At 37.3% G+C, this 16,605-nt stretch overlaps 1 protein-coding gene across 1 annotated transcript in view; it reads right to left on the reverse strand.

Annotated features, from left to right (window-relative positions):
* Positions 1–16,018, reverse strand: part of LOC122056456 (quinone oxidoreductase 1-like) — a 32,905-nt gene extending 16,887 nt beyond the window's left edge. The window contains exons 1-2 of the mRNA XM_042618417.1: positions 15,732–16,018; positions 15,516–15,654 (exon numbers count right to left, since the gene is read on the reverse strand). Of these exons, the coding sequence (XP_042474351.1) occupies positions 15,516–15,654; positions 15,732–15,986 (394 nt within the window). The 5' untranslated portion in view covers positions 15,987–16,018. The remainder of the gene's footprint in view (positions 1–15,515; positions 15,655–15,731) is intronic.
* Positions 16,019–16,605: the final 587 nt, after the last annotated feature.

A 16,605-nucleotide genomic window follows, 5' to 3' on the forward strand; every position in this document is an offset into this window, starting at 1 on the left:
GTAATTGTTGATGGTAAATAACGAAATTTGAGGACCAATTTTTATTAGTGAGGGAAAATATAAAATATGGCATCAAATATTAATTAAATAATAAGGTTAAATAGAGGAATAACCTTAACGGAATTTTCCGAAATTTTTAAGAATTTTCTGGGAATTTTTAGGAGGTCGTATGGTATAGGTTACAGGGATAAATATTGAGCCACGGGAAAACCTGTTTAGGCTATCCCATTTAAGCGAGGAAAAGTTTGATTTTTCTTTTGTTTTTCTTTTTCCTTTTCTTTTCTTCTTTTCTCTGCGATCGCCGCCCCGTCTTCTCCTCTTCCCCAACCCTCGCGACGTTTCGCTTCCTCGGCTCTTCTTTTCTTCTTCCCTTCCCCTCATTTCCTCTCCCAATCACTCCACTGCCGCCATCTCCTAGATCATCGCCGACGTGGATTCCTCTCCCCGAATCCATAATTCGTCGACCGTCTCGCTCGTGTGACTGTCGTGGCTCGACACCGACAGCCCAGCCACCCGAGCACCACCCCATCTTCCCCTATCAGAGAGTCGTGCCCTAGCTTTGATCCGCCGCCGCTACGAGGGTTGCGCCGACCATCGCTGGAGCGACCGGGCTTTCCTTTTCCTCTCCCGATTGCAGCGAGCCACAGTGCCTAACCACTTCTCGCAGCAGGTATGAGCAAGGACACGCTGTGATGCCCTAGGTTTACTACTCACAACCTTCCTTCATTTCTTTCACTAGTGACAACCGAAATCTCCTCACTGGTTGCGATAATTCTCTTCCTTTGAGCTAGATCTGTTCTTGGGGATGTGCCAGAATCTTGTTGTACAGATCTGAGATGTTTTAGGTCGGAGGACAACAACACCAGTTTGCTCCGGCCACTGTTTTTCCGACAGCAAGCACATCCGGCAGTGACTCAACAATCCGACATTCAGGTTTGGGTGAGTATTTGGATTGAGTCCTTGGGTTGAATGTTTTGATGCGGATGTCATGATTTTCGATTCAGGGCTTTTGGAATTTGTTGTGGCAATCTTGCTTCAGTTGAGGACATCAAGGAAGAGGTTGCTAAGGTGAGTTTTCCTGATAAGCTTTAATCCGAGCTATGAAGGAAGTGTGGATTAATTAAGGAAATTATAATGTTGGGTTGAACCTAATTCAATCAAGAAATTGATATTAGATGAATATGATAATTAGGGTTAGGGAAACTGACCCTAATTGAACGTGGAGTTATAATTAATTAGGGTTAAAATGTTGGATCTAATCTAAGCTTCGGATTAGATCCGATTTATTTAGTTAATCGAAATTTAATGAATGAATTAGGGTTCCAGGTAAATAAGAATTTGATTTAGCTATTTGATAATCGTGGGAGTAGCTAAATTAAATGTGTTGTTACAGGACTCTAATTTACGACGAGCCGCCTTACATGGGATTACTTTTGGCACGCACTATATTTGAGGCGGGTACCTTGACTTATCTCTTTTGATATGTCATGTTGATATGCGTAGTAGGTTATAGTCTTTAGTAATAATTATGTTTATCATTGCTATAGTATACCACTACATGATACATATTGCATGCTTTCATCTGTTCTGCATTTATGATTTATTATTGTCATAATTATTTATGCTCATAGAGGTAGTGACATACCGTGCCTTGTGATACACCGTACTAGACATTTACAATATCTGACTTGTGTACCTAGATATGTTTATTTGATCCATTTATTTTTGGTACATGTTTTATGGAGGTAAATATGGTCAGGATTTGCATGCTTAGTGTCATGCATCATTCTGCATGATTGCATGCTATGCGATTAGTAGCCCTATTATTGTTGAGCTCATCGCCAGTTACATGGATATACCCACACAACCACTCATGGGTATATCAGGCAGGGTGTATGTCAGTTTTGCTCTGTTAGGCTCTGCTGGTCCGCTCATCAGTAGTGGTGACGCAGCGTGGTAGCCGGCAGGCAGTTTTGCTCTGTTAGACTCCGTTAGTCCGCTCATGGGTAATGGTGACGCAGCGTGGTAGCCGGCAGGGTTCCCTCCTCTGGATTGTCTCAGGGAGATGAGAGCATTGAGCTCCCCCATCAACTTAGTATCCGCTGAGTGTTAGACTCACCCCGTTGATATTTTCTTAGGGGATGTTTGGTTGATAGGTTTGGGAATGAGGGAATGGAATGATAGTAAAAGATAGTGTTTGGATTGTGGGTTTGGGAATGACATTTTGGGAATGATTACTAGATTTATGGGAATCAACCAAACTCATATAACTTGATGGGTTTCATTTCCATTCCTATTCCCATTCCACCCTACTATCAAACTCATACCCATAGTCATTCCCATAATTTAACCAAACGCCCCCTTATTTCAGGTTGAGGCCCTCAGAAGGTTTCAGTTGCCAGTCCCCTGGTCACGAGAGTTTACTTATTAGTCTTATGGTTTTCTGTTTGTTTCGGACTTATATTGGTTTTGCACTTTGGATTTTATGATTTTACTTAAGACATTGTGATGGTTGGATTTTTGCTTGCTTAGTAGATTTTTATTTGATGTGTTTTGCTATGCGCCTGCCGGTCGACAAAAGAGGTAAAGTAGATGTTGTTTTTGCTTTCTTTTGTATTGTGGTGACAACCAGAGATTGTTTGGATATAAACTGTGTGATTTGTTAGTATTTTTATATTTATTGTTCCGGCCGTGTTGGCCGTGTATGAGTTGGTTGTAGTAAAATTTTTATTGTCACCCGTACAAGGGATATGCTGCTGAAATTTCTTCTGATAGGGACTACCTGGGGCGTGACAATGGTTGCTTGTGAAGGCTAGATGATAATAAGGGCTCTTGTATCAATTTGATACTGAACATAGAAAGGAAAATAGGAGAGCATAGAGAATAGGATTCCACTACTACCTTATCAAGCATTATGATATTGGATACCTTATCAAGCATTGCACAACTACTAACTGACAAAGATCATACCCACTAGCCAGAGACCGACCAACTAAGACTTCTAAACAATGGCTTCATTTCAATATTACAAATCCATGTTTATCCCAAGTAAGGTCTTACGCATTAACCAGAGGTCACTCAACTAAGACTTCTAAACAATGGCATTTCAATATTACGAATCCATGTTTATCCCAAGAATTGAATCATCAGGGACATTAAAGAACCAATAATGAGATTATTTTACTCCATCAATGTCACCAAACCCAGGTTTGGTCTAACCAAATGGCAAAGTCAACCAAATACATAGTTATCCTTATAGCAAGTCTTTGCTTTTCATCGGCAACATGTGATCACTGATCGATGTAAACAATTGTGTTTCAACGACCAACTATGACAAAACAAAAAGAGCAATCCGATGCACCCGCCAAGAAGAATCATACCACAATGGTTCGATTGTACACAACTTTACCTTACATTGCAAATAATTATTTCCACGATTTGAACTTGTGACCACAAGATCACGCAACAACAACTTCAACCAACTATGACAAAATAAATAAAATAAGCATTTAAGTCATTTAGTACTATAATATCTTTCATGATATTCCCTTATCTTACACAACTTGATTGAACTTGTATATGTAACATTTTCAATTAATAATATCATGGCATCATTCTTACCTCAACTAATTATTTCATGAAAACCTCTAGCATAGTGTGTTATGGACACACACGACAAATTTAGAAAGAAAGATACATATCAAGAGAATTAATTCAACTAAGTCGAGTATCTTTTATTTTCAGTAGGATTGAGTCGAGTATCTTTTATTGTCAGTAGAATTGAGTTGAATATCTTTTAGTTTTAGTAAGAATAAAATCTTTCTTATTCCGTATTTGTTTTCTTCCTTTGTCGGGAAGGAACGTCAGTAGTTGTATTTATATGGCTAGAATAATACAATAAAGATTACGACTGAGTTTCAAAAAGAAATCAAACCCCCTAAATCGAGAGGTTCTCTAATCCCAACGAGCCTTAAATTATCCCTACCACCATAGGCTATCAAGGTCGTAAAACCAAGAAGACAAAGATTAATTCCGCGTTGATCAGGCGGTAAACCGTCCCATTACACGATCTATATCCAAGGGTCATAATAAATTGGTAACATAACTCGTCTTAATTGGTGACTCATAAACACTTCAACAACACTTTGATGCTTTTTTCAAAATTTACTAGGAGGACAAAGCTACCAATGAAAAACGACAGCAACTCATCCATGCTCAACTAGAGGAATTGTCTAAAGACTTCTCTAAGCTACATTCACACAAAGTCATCCAGCAACAACCATCTTGACCCACAAGGACACCGCTAAAAAAGGTACTGTGGCCATAAGGAGGAATCCTCATATATACCACGGTATTTGAAACTGGATTTCCCACATTATAATAGTCAGTCCAATCCTCTGGGATGGCTCAATCTTGTGACCATTTTTTCACCATCAACGCACTTCGGTGGATGAAAAGGTTGTCCTAGCCTCGTTCCATCTTGAGGGAGATGGCTAATTATGATTCATCAAACTAGAACATGATCAACCTCATATTCAATGGGAGGAAGTTAAAGCTCTGTGTAATTTGAGATTTGGGCCACCTATTCATAGTAACAAATTGGGCGAGCTTGCCAAACTTCAACAATCAGGATTCGTGGAAGACTATCAGCGAAAGTTTGAACAATTGGCGGCACGAATGAGTTCCTTAACATCTGAACAAGAAGTTCAAATATTCATTAGTGGCCTCCAAGATCACATCGCTGTGGAAGTCGAGCTTCACCACCCAAAAGATCTCACATTGGCTATGAGTTTTGCTCGTCTTTATGAACACTGCCCGAAACAATTTGAAGCTATTGTCACACCGCAATGCGCCTCCATCCAGTCACCAAAGCAACCATTTATCAATCGATTAAATCGGGAGGAAATGGAAGAATGACATGTCAAGGGCCTTTGTTTTAATTGCGATGAATTTTACCCTCTCAGTCACTGTTGCAAACGTCTTTTCTGGTTTGAGGGATTAAAAGATTCTGATAAACAAGACCACGTCGAGAATGTTGAAATGTCTATCAATGCGATCACAAGAACCCACGCTCCTCAAACCATGCAGATTCATGGGAAGATACAATAGCTATCATGGAACATTACCCATCATTCATGTTTACGGACAAACCCTTTTTTTAAGGAGAGTAATGTTATGGACACATGTCAAATTTAGAAAGAATGGTGCATATCAAGAGAATTGATTCAGCCATAATAATTGATTTTTATTTAAGCCGAGTATCTTTTATTTTCAGTAGGATTGAGTCTAGTATCTTTTATTTTCAGTAGGACTAAGTCTAGTATCTTTTATTGTTAGTAAGAATAAATCTTTCTTATTTCGTGTTTGTTTTCTTCCTTTGTAAGAAAGGTCAGTAGTTGTATTTAAATGGCTGGAATAATGCAACAAAGATTAGATTCTAATTCCAACAAGCCTCAAATTATCCCTACCATCATAGGTCGTCAAGGTCGTAAAACCAAGAAGACAAAGATTGATTCTGCCGATCAATAGGTAAATCATCCCATTACGCGATTCATATCCAAGGGTCATAATATAGTGTTTGAAATACCATTTACGGCATGCAGCACAAGTAAAACCTATCATTTTCCTACCTGCTCAACATGTGGAATGGATTGATATTAGCTAAGGCAAGGGTTTGTTCCGTGTGTAGGAGTTCTATGAACATCTTCCATGAATGACCATTTTCTTCATGCTACGAGAAACAAAAAATAGCTCCTTATAGATCAAAAATAGTGACTAATATATTGGTGAAAGTTTCTTCCTCCGTAACATGCCTTATTCCACATGCGTGTATTTGTGAACTCTTCCATGAGTAAGGATTTTCTTCAATCTCTATCACATGAAGTTTCAAACAACTTTAATTGATTTAGACAAGGTTCAAAATCTCAAGCCATGCCGAAACTTTCATCTTTGACTAAGACGATACTATTTAGTATCATGCTAATGTCTCGATGCATACTGTCAATAATAGATTGAGTTGAAAAAGAAAGGAAATAAAGTATAATTATGAGCAGTGTTCTAAATGACGGCTAAGACGGCCACCTAGGTGGGAGGTGAGCATTAACTACATTGTCTTTGTCTTAGGCAGTGCTTTAGGAGGTCAAAGATGAAGTAAGGCTGGTGAGGTGGGTGAGGAGGCGCGTGAGGTGAGCGAGGCAGTGTGTGAAACAGTCAAGGGAGTAGGTGAGACGGTCAAAGTCAACAAAATTTAAAGACCCTAGATATATTAATACACTTTCTCTCCCTTCCAAAACATAAATAAATCCACAACCCACCAAGTCACCCACAACCCACCTCCTTCTGCCTAGAACTGCCCCGCCGTCGCACTACCACCACCTCTTGCTATCGCCACCAGCAGACTAAGGTGGCTTTATTTTTTTTATTTAATTATTGAAGATTAATGGCGGAAAATGAAAAATAACCGGAGGTGGAATTGAAGCGAAAGTTTAGTGAAATGGTTTGGGATTATGGGGTGTTGTATTGCAAAGAAAAAAAAGATTGAATCACATGCAAATTATGTAAGAGTTTTATTAAGGGAGAAGTTTATCAAATGAAGCATCATATTGTGGGTATTGTATGACAAGTTGTCCAATGAAGATAAAAAAAGAGTAAGAGCTTATTTTAAAAATAGCAAGAATAAGAAGCGAGAAATGGTGGAAAAACTAAAAGAAGAGAGGGTGGAAATAAATATAGGTGTTGATGTAAAGGATGATGATTGTTAAGTGGAGGGAGGTTCTTCTAAAAAGAAGTCAAAGCACCTCAGGCCTATTGATAAGTGAGCATCCGTAATCGATCCAACAAAGACAAGACAAGAAAACATAAATGATGTATTAAAGTTAAAAGTTTACAAATGATGTGCATAAGTACCTTGGAAGATGGATTTATGAGGCAGGAATTCGTTTTCATGCAATTGACAATCAAAGCTTTAGACAATTTGTAGAGTTGCTTTTATTTCTTTGGGGGGCCGCTAAGGTAGCGGATCTACCTTTTAGACAATTTGTAGAGGCAGTTGGCCAATTCGGCCTGGACTAGAATCCTCCAAGTTAATATCTTCTAAGAAAGGCACTTTTGAAGCAAGAAGTTGAGAGGACCAAATTATCTCTAAAAAAACATGAAAAAGAATCGATGAAAAATGGAAGTTCAATTATAACCAATGCATGGAAGGATCACAAGAGGAGAAGCATTTTGAATTTATGTGTTAATTGCAAACTAGGCACTTATTCCTTGATTCTACTAAAAAAATATGAAGGCACACACCGGGACTTACATCTTCAAGTTTGTGGAAAAATACATCAATGAAATTGACCCTCGACATATTATTCAAGTAGTGACAAACAATACGGCAAAGGTGCAATTGTTGAAGGTTACACAACCTCAAATTTTTTAAACCTCTTGTGCAACTCATACAATCAACCTCATGCTTGAAGCAATTGGAAAGTTACCCAAGTTTAACGGAATGCTTGAGAAAGCAAAATCCCTAATAATATTTATCTATGCACATCATAGAACTTTGGCTATTGTAAGGAAATATACCAAGAAGAAGGATAATGTGAGGCCGGGAGCAACTAGATTTGCTACTTCAGTTTTGGCCTTGGAAAGTCTCAAATGCAAGTAAGATCAGCTTATGTTTACATCCTAAGAGTGGAGCGAAACAAAATTAAGTAGTGTGAAGGGGAAAGCAACGGAAGCGACGGTAACAAGTATCTCTTTTTGCAATGGTGTTTCTTTGGCTTTGAATGTCTCCACCCCTTTAGTAAAAGTTTGCGCCTTATTGAAGGTGAAAAAAGCCCTCAATAGCCTTTTTATTGGATGCACTTAAACAAGCCAAGAAAGAAATTAGAAAGGCTTTCAAAAAAGGAAAAATGTCATCCTATTTTGAATATTATTGATGAGAAGTCTAAGGGTAGATTTGATAGTTCTTTACATTATGTCATTTACTTATTGAGTCTGGTCTGTTACTTCAAAGATCCAAACATACAAAATAACACCAATGTTATGAATGAGTTCTTGAATTATGTTGAGAGAATTTTTCCCAACGACGAGGGACATGCAATCCACCATTTCTAATGATGAATTGTTGAAGTATAAGAGTAAATCCAGAAACTTTGGAAGAAAAATGACAATTGTGGCATATGAGATGGATGTGTACCAATGACTTTGATTCACGTACATCTCTTTCCTTTATTTCTATTCACTAGCATACATGTCTGTTTTACCTATTTTTTGATTTATTATTTTTTTGTCTCTTTGCTTTTTAAAGTTGGATGATAGTCCAATTATAGTGGTGTCACTCCAAACTTACAAAAAAAAATGGCAATGAGATTTCTCTCTTTAACAAGTAGTTCATCGTGGTGTGAAAAAAATTGGAGTCAATTTGAAGGAGTAAGTAATAATTCATAAACTATGTTATTTATCCTTTCTTTTTATTAGTTTTAAATATTTTTTTAATTGTTTAGATATATACTAAGAAGATAAATAGGCTCGAGACATCAAGATTGAATGATCTTTTATATATGTCAAATTCAATGTCAATCTTATGAAGCAGTGTAAAAGAGAAATGGACGAAGATTTGCTTCTATCCTCTCAAGCTATTGAAGCTCGTTGATGGTGGCGATGAAGATAAGGTCGAACCGGGTTGGGGACTTACTTGGAGAATGATGGTGGAGGTCTAGGAAATGGATAAAGTGTTATAACCAAGGAGGAGTGCAAGGAACATTCCCATTAGAAAACTTGATGAGGATTTAGATACATCGGAGGAGAAAAAAGATGTTGATTTTGAGTCCCATGATGAGAGGATTATGGATATAATTGATGGTGCATGTATAGATGATTTAGGAGATTAGTTATGTCTAGTCTAGTCATTGTTAGCTTGTTGTCATGTTGGATTGAAACTTTGAATTTAAAACTTAGGCTTTTGGTAAAAATAATGATATTACTCTTTTAATATTAATATGGTGATGAATCTTTATTAATTATTTTGTTAGTTGCATTTATATATTTATTTGTACCTTATAAAAATTCTATTGTATTGTATGAAGTTTATTTATGCATAAACATCACTTAATTGTGTATATTACATAAAGAATGATGACTATTTATAATAGTATGTGATCCTATCTGAAATCTACGAAGACGTGTGTTGGCTCCGGTGAACGACAATCCTTGATGAAGATAGCCTCCGGGAGACCCAAAAGAACCTCTCCACGATCCTACGCACAATAAGACAAACCAACAAAGCGTTAGTGACCTAAGACCGAGGTGGGAATCCCTGGCTAGACCCTCCAACGCTCAAGTCAGTCTCTCTCTGAAGGGTGGAAGGAAGAAGAAGAAGAAGAAGAACAGTAACTGAAGTACTTTGGAATAGAGTTTAGATGCTAGAACTTGCATACCTTGCCAACGGAGAGGATCCCCCTTTTTATACTACCTCATGTGACCTCCGTAGTCGTGAAGTAGCCCCCGATTCATGAGGGTTTGTTAGGAGATGAAGTCATCTTCTATACTTCGTACAATAATCCTTTAAGAAATCTTTTTTGTATCCCAGATGTATCTCTTTTGTCGTTTATGACTTATATTTATGATGAGGACACGTCATCATAACTGAAGAAGCTTCTAGAAGATATTTCCCGCCAAATATTCTGTTGGGCATGTCTCGGTCGGTCGTTCGAACCGGCTGCATATATTAAGAATACCTTTTGTTGAACATCTCTTTACGCGCGGTCGGGGTTTGCTCGGCCGATAACATGTTAAGAACCATATGTAAGGCTAAATGCCTTTACGCTAGGGTGGGCTTTGCCCGGCCGAGCATATATGAGCATGTGGGTACTTACTCGGCCTTCGATAGATCGATAATGTACTAGAAGTCGTTCACAAGGCTAAGTGTCTTTATTCTCAAGCGAGCTTTGCCCGGCTGAGTGTGTATGAGCATATGGATGCTCGCTCGGCCTCCAGTCAGCCGATAACATGCTGAGATTCATATATAAGGCTAAGCGCCTTTATGCTCGGGCGGGCTTTGCCCGGCCGAGTGTGTATGAGCATATGGATGTTCGCTCGGCCTTCGATCGACCGGTAATGTACTAGAAGTCATTCATAAGGCTAAGTGCCTTTATTCTCAGGTAGGCTTTGCCCGGCCGAGTGTGTATGAGCATATAGATGCTCGCTCGGCCTCCGGTCGGCTGGTAACATGCTGAGAATCATATATAAGGGTAAGTGTCTTTATGCTCGGGCGGGTTTTGCCCGGTCGAGTGTGTATAAGCTTATGGATGCTCGCTCGGCCTCCGATTGGCCAGTAATATGCTGAGAATCATATATAAGGCTAAGTGCCTTTATGCTCGGGCGGGCTTGGCCTGGCCGAGCGTATATGAACACATGGGTGCTCGCTCGCCCTTCGATTGACCGATAACATGCTGAGAACCATATATAAGACTAAGTGCATTTATGCTCGGACAGGTTTTGCCCGGCCGAACGTATATGAGCATATGGGTGCTTGCTCGGCCTTTAGTTGGCCGGTAGCATGCTGAGAACCATATATAAGGCTAAGTGTCTTTATGCTCGGGCGGGCTTTACCCGGCTGAGTGTGTATGAGCATATGGATGCTCGCTCGGCCTTCACTCGACAGGCTATATACCTTTCCTATCTTTCTCGACCTTGACCCCTTCTTCATTCGCCAGACCGACCTATCATAACCCGTATCAGTATGTATTAAAAATAGTAAAAAAAATCAACCGCCTAGGCAGTTAAAGGCAGTAAGTGGTCATTGTCCCGCCACCACCTTACCGTCTACCGCCTACCGCCATTTACAACACTAAAATGAGACATTGTCTATCCCGAGCATGGTTTTAAATCTTATGCCAGACTAAGAGAAATGGTCAAAATATATCATTTTGCTAAATTACTAAAACTCAATGCCATTTAGACAATGTCTCTTTCCTTGTTCCATCTCCTTCCTCCTTCAACCTTCAATCTGTCATTAACACTATGCATCGAGTCATCATGATACTAGAAGAATATCTTTATAATCAAAGTCTAAAACTATAACACAACTTGAGATTTTGAAATTTGTTACCAAGTGATATCAAGTTTTGGTGATTTGACAAAATAAAATATTTTGATTGTTTTGCCAAACATAGTACGAGATTTCAAATCATGGATTTAGGTGAGAGTTGCATAGCAACTTCAAGGGTTGATCCAACTCCATATGCTTCTAAAGATAGCTCCTCAAAGGCATGAATAACCTCAAAAAGTGTCGGAACAACTTAGCTAGCTTTCCTCAATGGTGGCAGAAGCTATAGAAACTCTCCTTCAAGTAATAAGCCACCTCATCCTCCTCTTCTTTTTCCTCTTCATCTCCTTCCTCCTCCACCTTCAATCTACCATAGGCAACATGTTGAAACTCCCACACGACACTAAAACATTCTTGTTTCAGTTGAATTCAGGCACTCAAAACAAGACTTTAATATTGTGTTCACTTAGGCAAATATATTTTTTAAGTCAACCAAAGATCACATTTCTAAGCTTGTGGTACTCTCTTTTCTTATAAACCCAACACAAACGATACGTGAAATCTAATAGATAGAAAGCTAAAGGAAGAAATTGATTTACTCCTCATCTTTTCCCTCCCTTGATTTCCTCCCCTTTTTTTTCCCGTAATCAATAAGTAAAAAAAGCTTAAATATTGCTCCAGGTCCAATCAAACTAAAGTGTTGAGTACGCAATGTGATTTTAAAGCGATTATATAGGCATGAAATGAAGAACACATAAAGAAGATGGATATAAGTAAAGATGATAACAAAACATGATAAACCAAAGTTAGCCAATAAAATCACTAACTATTTCATGCTTCATATGCTCACTCATCAGATTTGTATACTTTTAAGAATGAAATTAAATAAATAATATAAACAACAAAACATGTTTATTGAAATAAGAAAACAAAGATATTCAAAAACTAATATTAATAAGGGTGTGCATCTTATATTTCATCAATAGAGTACAAAACTGAAATTTTATTTAGAATCTCAAACTTAATAATAATAAATAATAACACCTGATTTAATGAAATTTAACAAGATTTAATTGTTTTCATGTGACAAAAAAGTCACGGGTTCGAATCCTGGAAATAACCTCTTGCAAAAAGTAGGGTAAGGCTGCGTATAATGGATCCTTCCCCGGAACCCCGCATGGCGGGAGCTTCGTGCACCGGACTGCTCTTTTTTTAAAAAAAAAATTATTTAATTAAATTGGCCAAAATAAATCTGATTCAACTAATCAAAGCAATATTAAATTAACATATCAAATCTTATTTAATCAAATTAATTCATTTAAAATCTAGCTGAATTAAATTAAATGAATTAGGCTAAATTAATTAATAAAATTATTTAGACTACTTTTTAAGTAATTTAATTAATAAGAACTAACAAGAAAAATATTGTTATAGTATTTCATTTATTTTAATTAATAAGAAAAATAGTGTGATCTTGTGGTCACATGTTCGAGTCACAGAAACACATGCTTTTGTAATACAGGTAAGGTTGCATATAATAGGTCAAATATGATCCGACCCTTTTTCAGGACCTCACATTAGTGGGAGCTTCATGCACTGGATTGCCCTTTTTCTAATTTATTGATTTTAATATATGAGAAATTATTAATAATAAGTATTAAATTGAAAAAAAATTAAACATTAATTGCTCAACTATTAATAACTAAATTGTGATTAATGAAATAAGAATTAAATCCTTTTGCTATAGGATTGTTGGAGACGATAGGGGGTGAATTATCATTCACAGGTTTTTAGTTTCTATAAAAACAGGTAATGCAATGGAAAAAAAATAAAGAAAGACTATCAAATTAAAAAAACAAACCAACGTCACTTGGAATTTATTGTAGGTCAAGGGTACTCCACGACCTTGATCCATAAGGCAAATCACTCCTCGGAAGAACGAACGTCTAATCTTTCTCCTTTGTGGCCAGACAAACCTTTCTCGTGCCTCCAAACTTATATTAAAAGGTCTTATAGTTTCTCAATTTCAAACTATCATCACTCGACTCCTTTGCATGAGACCATTGTTGTTAGATCAACAACTTTATTCTAGGTTTTAGGATGCACATTAGTCAACTACTTTGAAATATTAATCAGTTGTTCCCAAATCTAGAGTAATCAAAAACATTTTGTTTATTTTGTTTGACGCCTAAGTCGACTAGTTAGTCGACTACTTGCGATTATTAGTTGATTGAATACCTGAATTCTAAATCCCTCAAACAAAAAAACCTCATTTTGTTTATGGTTTTGAGTTTGAGGTTTAATCAGTTGATATGAGTTGAATGCTGCCTGGATAGACTGTAAACAAGTCTTTATATTCGTTTTTATTTACCAATCGACTGAAAATCTTATTTTAATCAACTATTCAGCTAACTTGACTACTCCTAAATTCAAGTCCATTTTTTCCTTTGTCCCAATATACATGTGCATTCACTCTCCTCTCAGCACTTTACCTTATCCTGCCAAGAAATCCTTCATGTCTTTGGGACTTTATCATACCAAGAAGCCTTCATGCTTCCGAGTCTTCATCATGCTAAGAGACTCCCTACTCTAGGTCTTCATCATACTTAGCATTTGGTCCTTATCGACCTACTAGACTTCCTTATACTACCTAGTTGATCTCAACCTGTTGAGGCTTCCTTACACTACCTAGCATCCAATTGACCTTAACCTGTTGCCACTTCCTTGCACTACCTAGAATCAGATTGACTTCAAGCTATTGGGACTTTATGCCAAGTACCTACTTGGGCTTCCCTTATTCCACCTGCAACCTATGTCAAGTTTACTTGCACCTGCACACTTGATATACATATGAAATCAACATCTTGTTGTCTAACTTAAACATTATCAAAACCACGTGCAAATGCATGCTTGGAGCTTAATTGCACCAACATTTGGTTTCTCCCAAATTCGAGAATCACGCCTACACAATTTAGTAGTCACTCAAGTCCAAAAGAAAAGATTAATTAACAGTAATTAAAATCTTGATTATTTAGATAGCCATTGAAGTCTTGGTCCCACGAGTAGCAACTAAAGTGTTGAAGTCAAGATTGTGCATGCGGCCACTAAGAAAGTTTGTGATCTCTGGGAACACATCCTAGCACCACATAAGAGTTTCCAAGATTCAACCTAGATAATCTAGATCTGTATTTAAATTAAAATGTCAAGTCCTTGTGATTTTCAGTTGATTCGATTAATTTCTATCACATTCAGTTGAATTATGATTTTCTATCAACATTTCAGAAATTTCATACTATTGTCTAGGAAATCGATCTGAATTAGATGGGTCCCGATTCAACTCAATCAATCTGAAATGGAATCAATTGAGTTACCAACCATCGATGTCATGAACTAGGGAGTCTTTCCTTATTCTTCAACTTTTTCTTTGTTACATTCTTTCATGTCTTAAGATCCCTGATATAAATAGTGAGATTGATCTTGCAAGTCATATATTGTAAGAACCCATAGCATAAAATCCACATTTGTTAAGAAGATAATTGTTTCGAACGACTGAAAAGTAGAAGCCTCCTACAAATAACAAAATCAGATTCATACAACCTAGACAATGGAGGTACGGGCCAAATTGAGATATTGTAGCATCAAGCTTTGTAAGTAAATTAATTAAACTGCCATGTCAAATAGACAAAATATTGTGCAAAATTCTTGTCCCCACAGTGTAGCCAAGTTGGTACTCAGGTGATAGAGTTGCTTCATTCATGACCAAATAAAAGAGACCATATTTAAAATTCCCCATTAAGATAATATAAGTCTGTCTCTAGGTCAGAATGATGGGGAATAGTGTATGAAATCTGCATTGCACTTTACTAAGATGGGAAAAGAGCTCATTCGGGTATACACAGCCTGTATCCAATAAATTAATGATACAAAAAGGAACTGAGTAATCAAAATGAAGTATATCACAGAATAATCATCTTGAATGTTGAGAAAATTCCAAAGGTTTGATTCAAATAAAATTGGCATAGCAAAGTAAGCATCAACATTAAAAAATCATTTATATAGTAACTAACAGAGAAGCTGAACTAAATGCTAAACTTGTCATGCTTCTCAATGTTATGGCATGACTTGTTTCCTTGTGAAGAAAAACAACCTCCTTGTTAACATTAGTGTACTTTGACATAGAGATCAAAATTTGATGAAAAGAACATTATTCATATCAAGAAGTTCAATGGGTACCAATTTTCTCATCCTAGTCTAGTAGAATGGACTTGCTAAATGAAACATGGTCATCAAATTGATGTGCTTTCAAATGACCATACCATAATGCATAACTTAGCAACGAAATGCCACCAAAGAAAAGACAATTCATCACATGCATGATGTTTATTTAGGATATCAAAATGTACGACACCTACAGCCTTTCGCATGGGGCTTTTATACAAACATGTGATAAGCGATAAAGAGCTAAGAGAGAACAAACCAGGTGTAAAGGGCAGGTCCTTAGTGTACACCCCTTTGCGGAAGTAAATATCGATGAAGTTAACGCCTATGGCCTTGTTCCTCACTCTGATCTCTCCCTCCTTAGGCTCCCCAACTTCCACCTCTTCCCATTTCAAAACCTATATCGAGAACACGGAGGAGCATAAGCAATGATTACTCAAGACAAAGATCAAATTGGCGTTTGCTCTGGTCTTACCTCGGGGCCTCCGAGCTCATGGACTCTGATGGCCTTGACCTTCACCATATTTGGTTCCTCTGTGGACGACAAAGAAGAATAGGAGGAACGAGCAGCCACGACAGCGAGGGTTCGCAGGGAAGGGCTTGTCTGGGATCGAGGTAACTGCAGCAGGGAGGAGGAGCGAGGATCGATCGATGGAAGCAATCGTAGGGCAGAGCGATGAGGAGCAGCGGCGAGGATTGACCGAACTACTCTGACGTTACTCGTCACCATCGAACTAATTTCCACAAGCAAGTAGCGTCTGCTCCGTTATAGCTGACGTCATTGATTGCGATACTTAACTATGGGTTCCGTATTTCATCCAATCACACCCTTATGTTTCTTATTTGACATATTACTCCCTCCCCGTCTATTTGGCCTTTTTCAATTTACATATTTCCGTCCATATTCTTCAAATCACCCCTTGAAATATATTCCAATTTTATCCCTTGTTTCAAATTTCCTTAAACTTCAAATTTATTTTTGACCGAGAAAGATGATTAGCCAAGTTGCAATCATAATTCTTACACAATTTTTAAATTTTCTAATTCTTCATTAATATAATGATTTTGACAATGTAAACTAATTTCATAATAATCTTGAATATACGAACACTTCTCGATTTATCTTGACAATTAATGAAAAATTTATATGATACTAGACCGATCATCCCAAATTCGATCTTACTTAGAATATAATTTTGATGTGTGAAATATGTAATAAAAATAAATAAAATAGATATCTAATAAATAATAATAATAATAATAATATAATTTATAGACCCTTTCCTACTTCATGGCTCGTAGCACCTCTAGTGCAATGCACCCTTAAAGAAAAATTCCCTATTAAGCAA

This window comes from Zingiber officinale, chromosome 3B, assembly GCF_018446385.1.
Source record: "Zingiber officinale cultivar Zhangliang chromosome 3B, Zo_v1.1, whole genome shotgun sequence".
In the NCBI taxonomy this organism is placed as follows: Eukaryota; Viridiplantae; Streptophyta; class Magnoliopsida; order Zingiberales; family Zingiberaceae; genus Zingiber; species Zingiber officinale.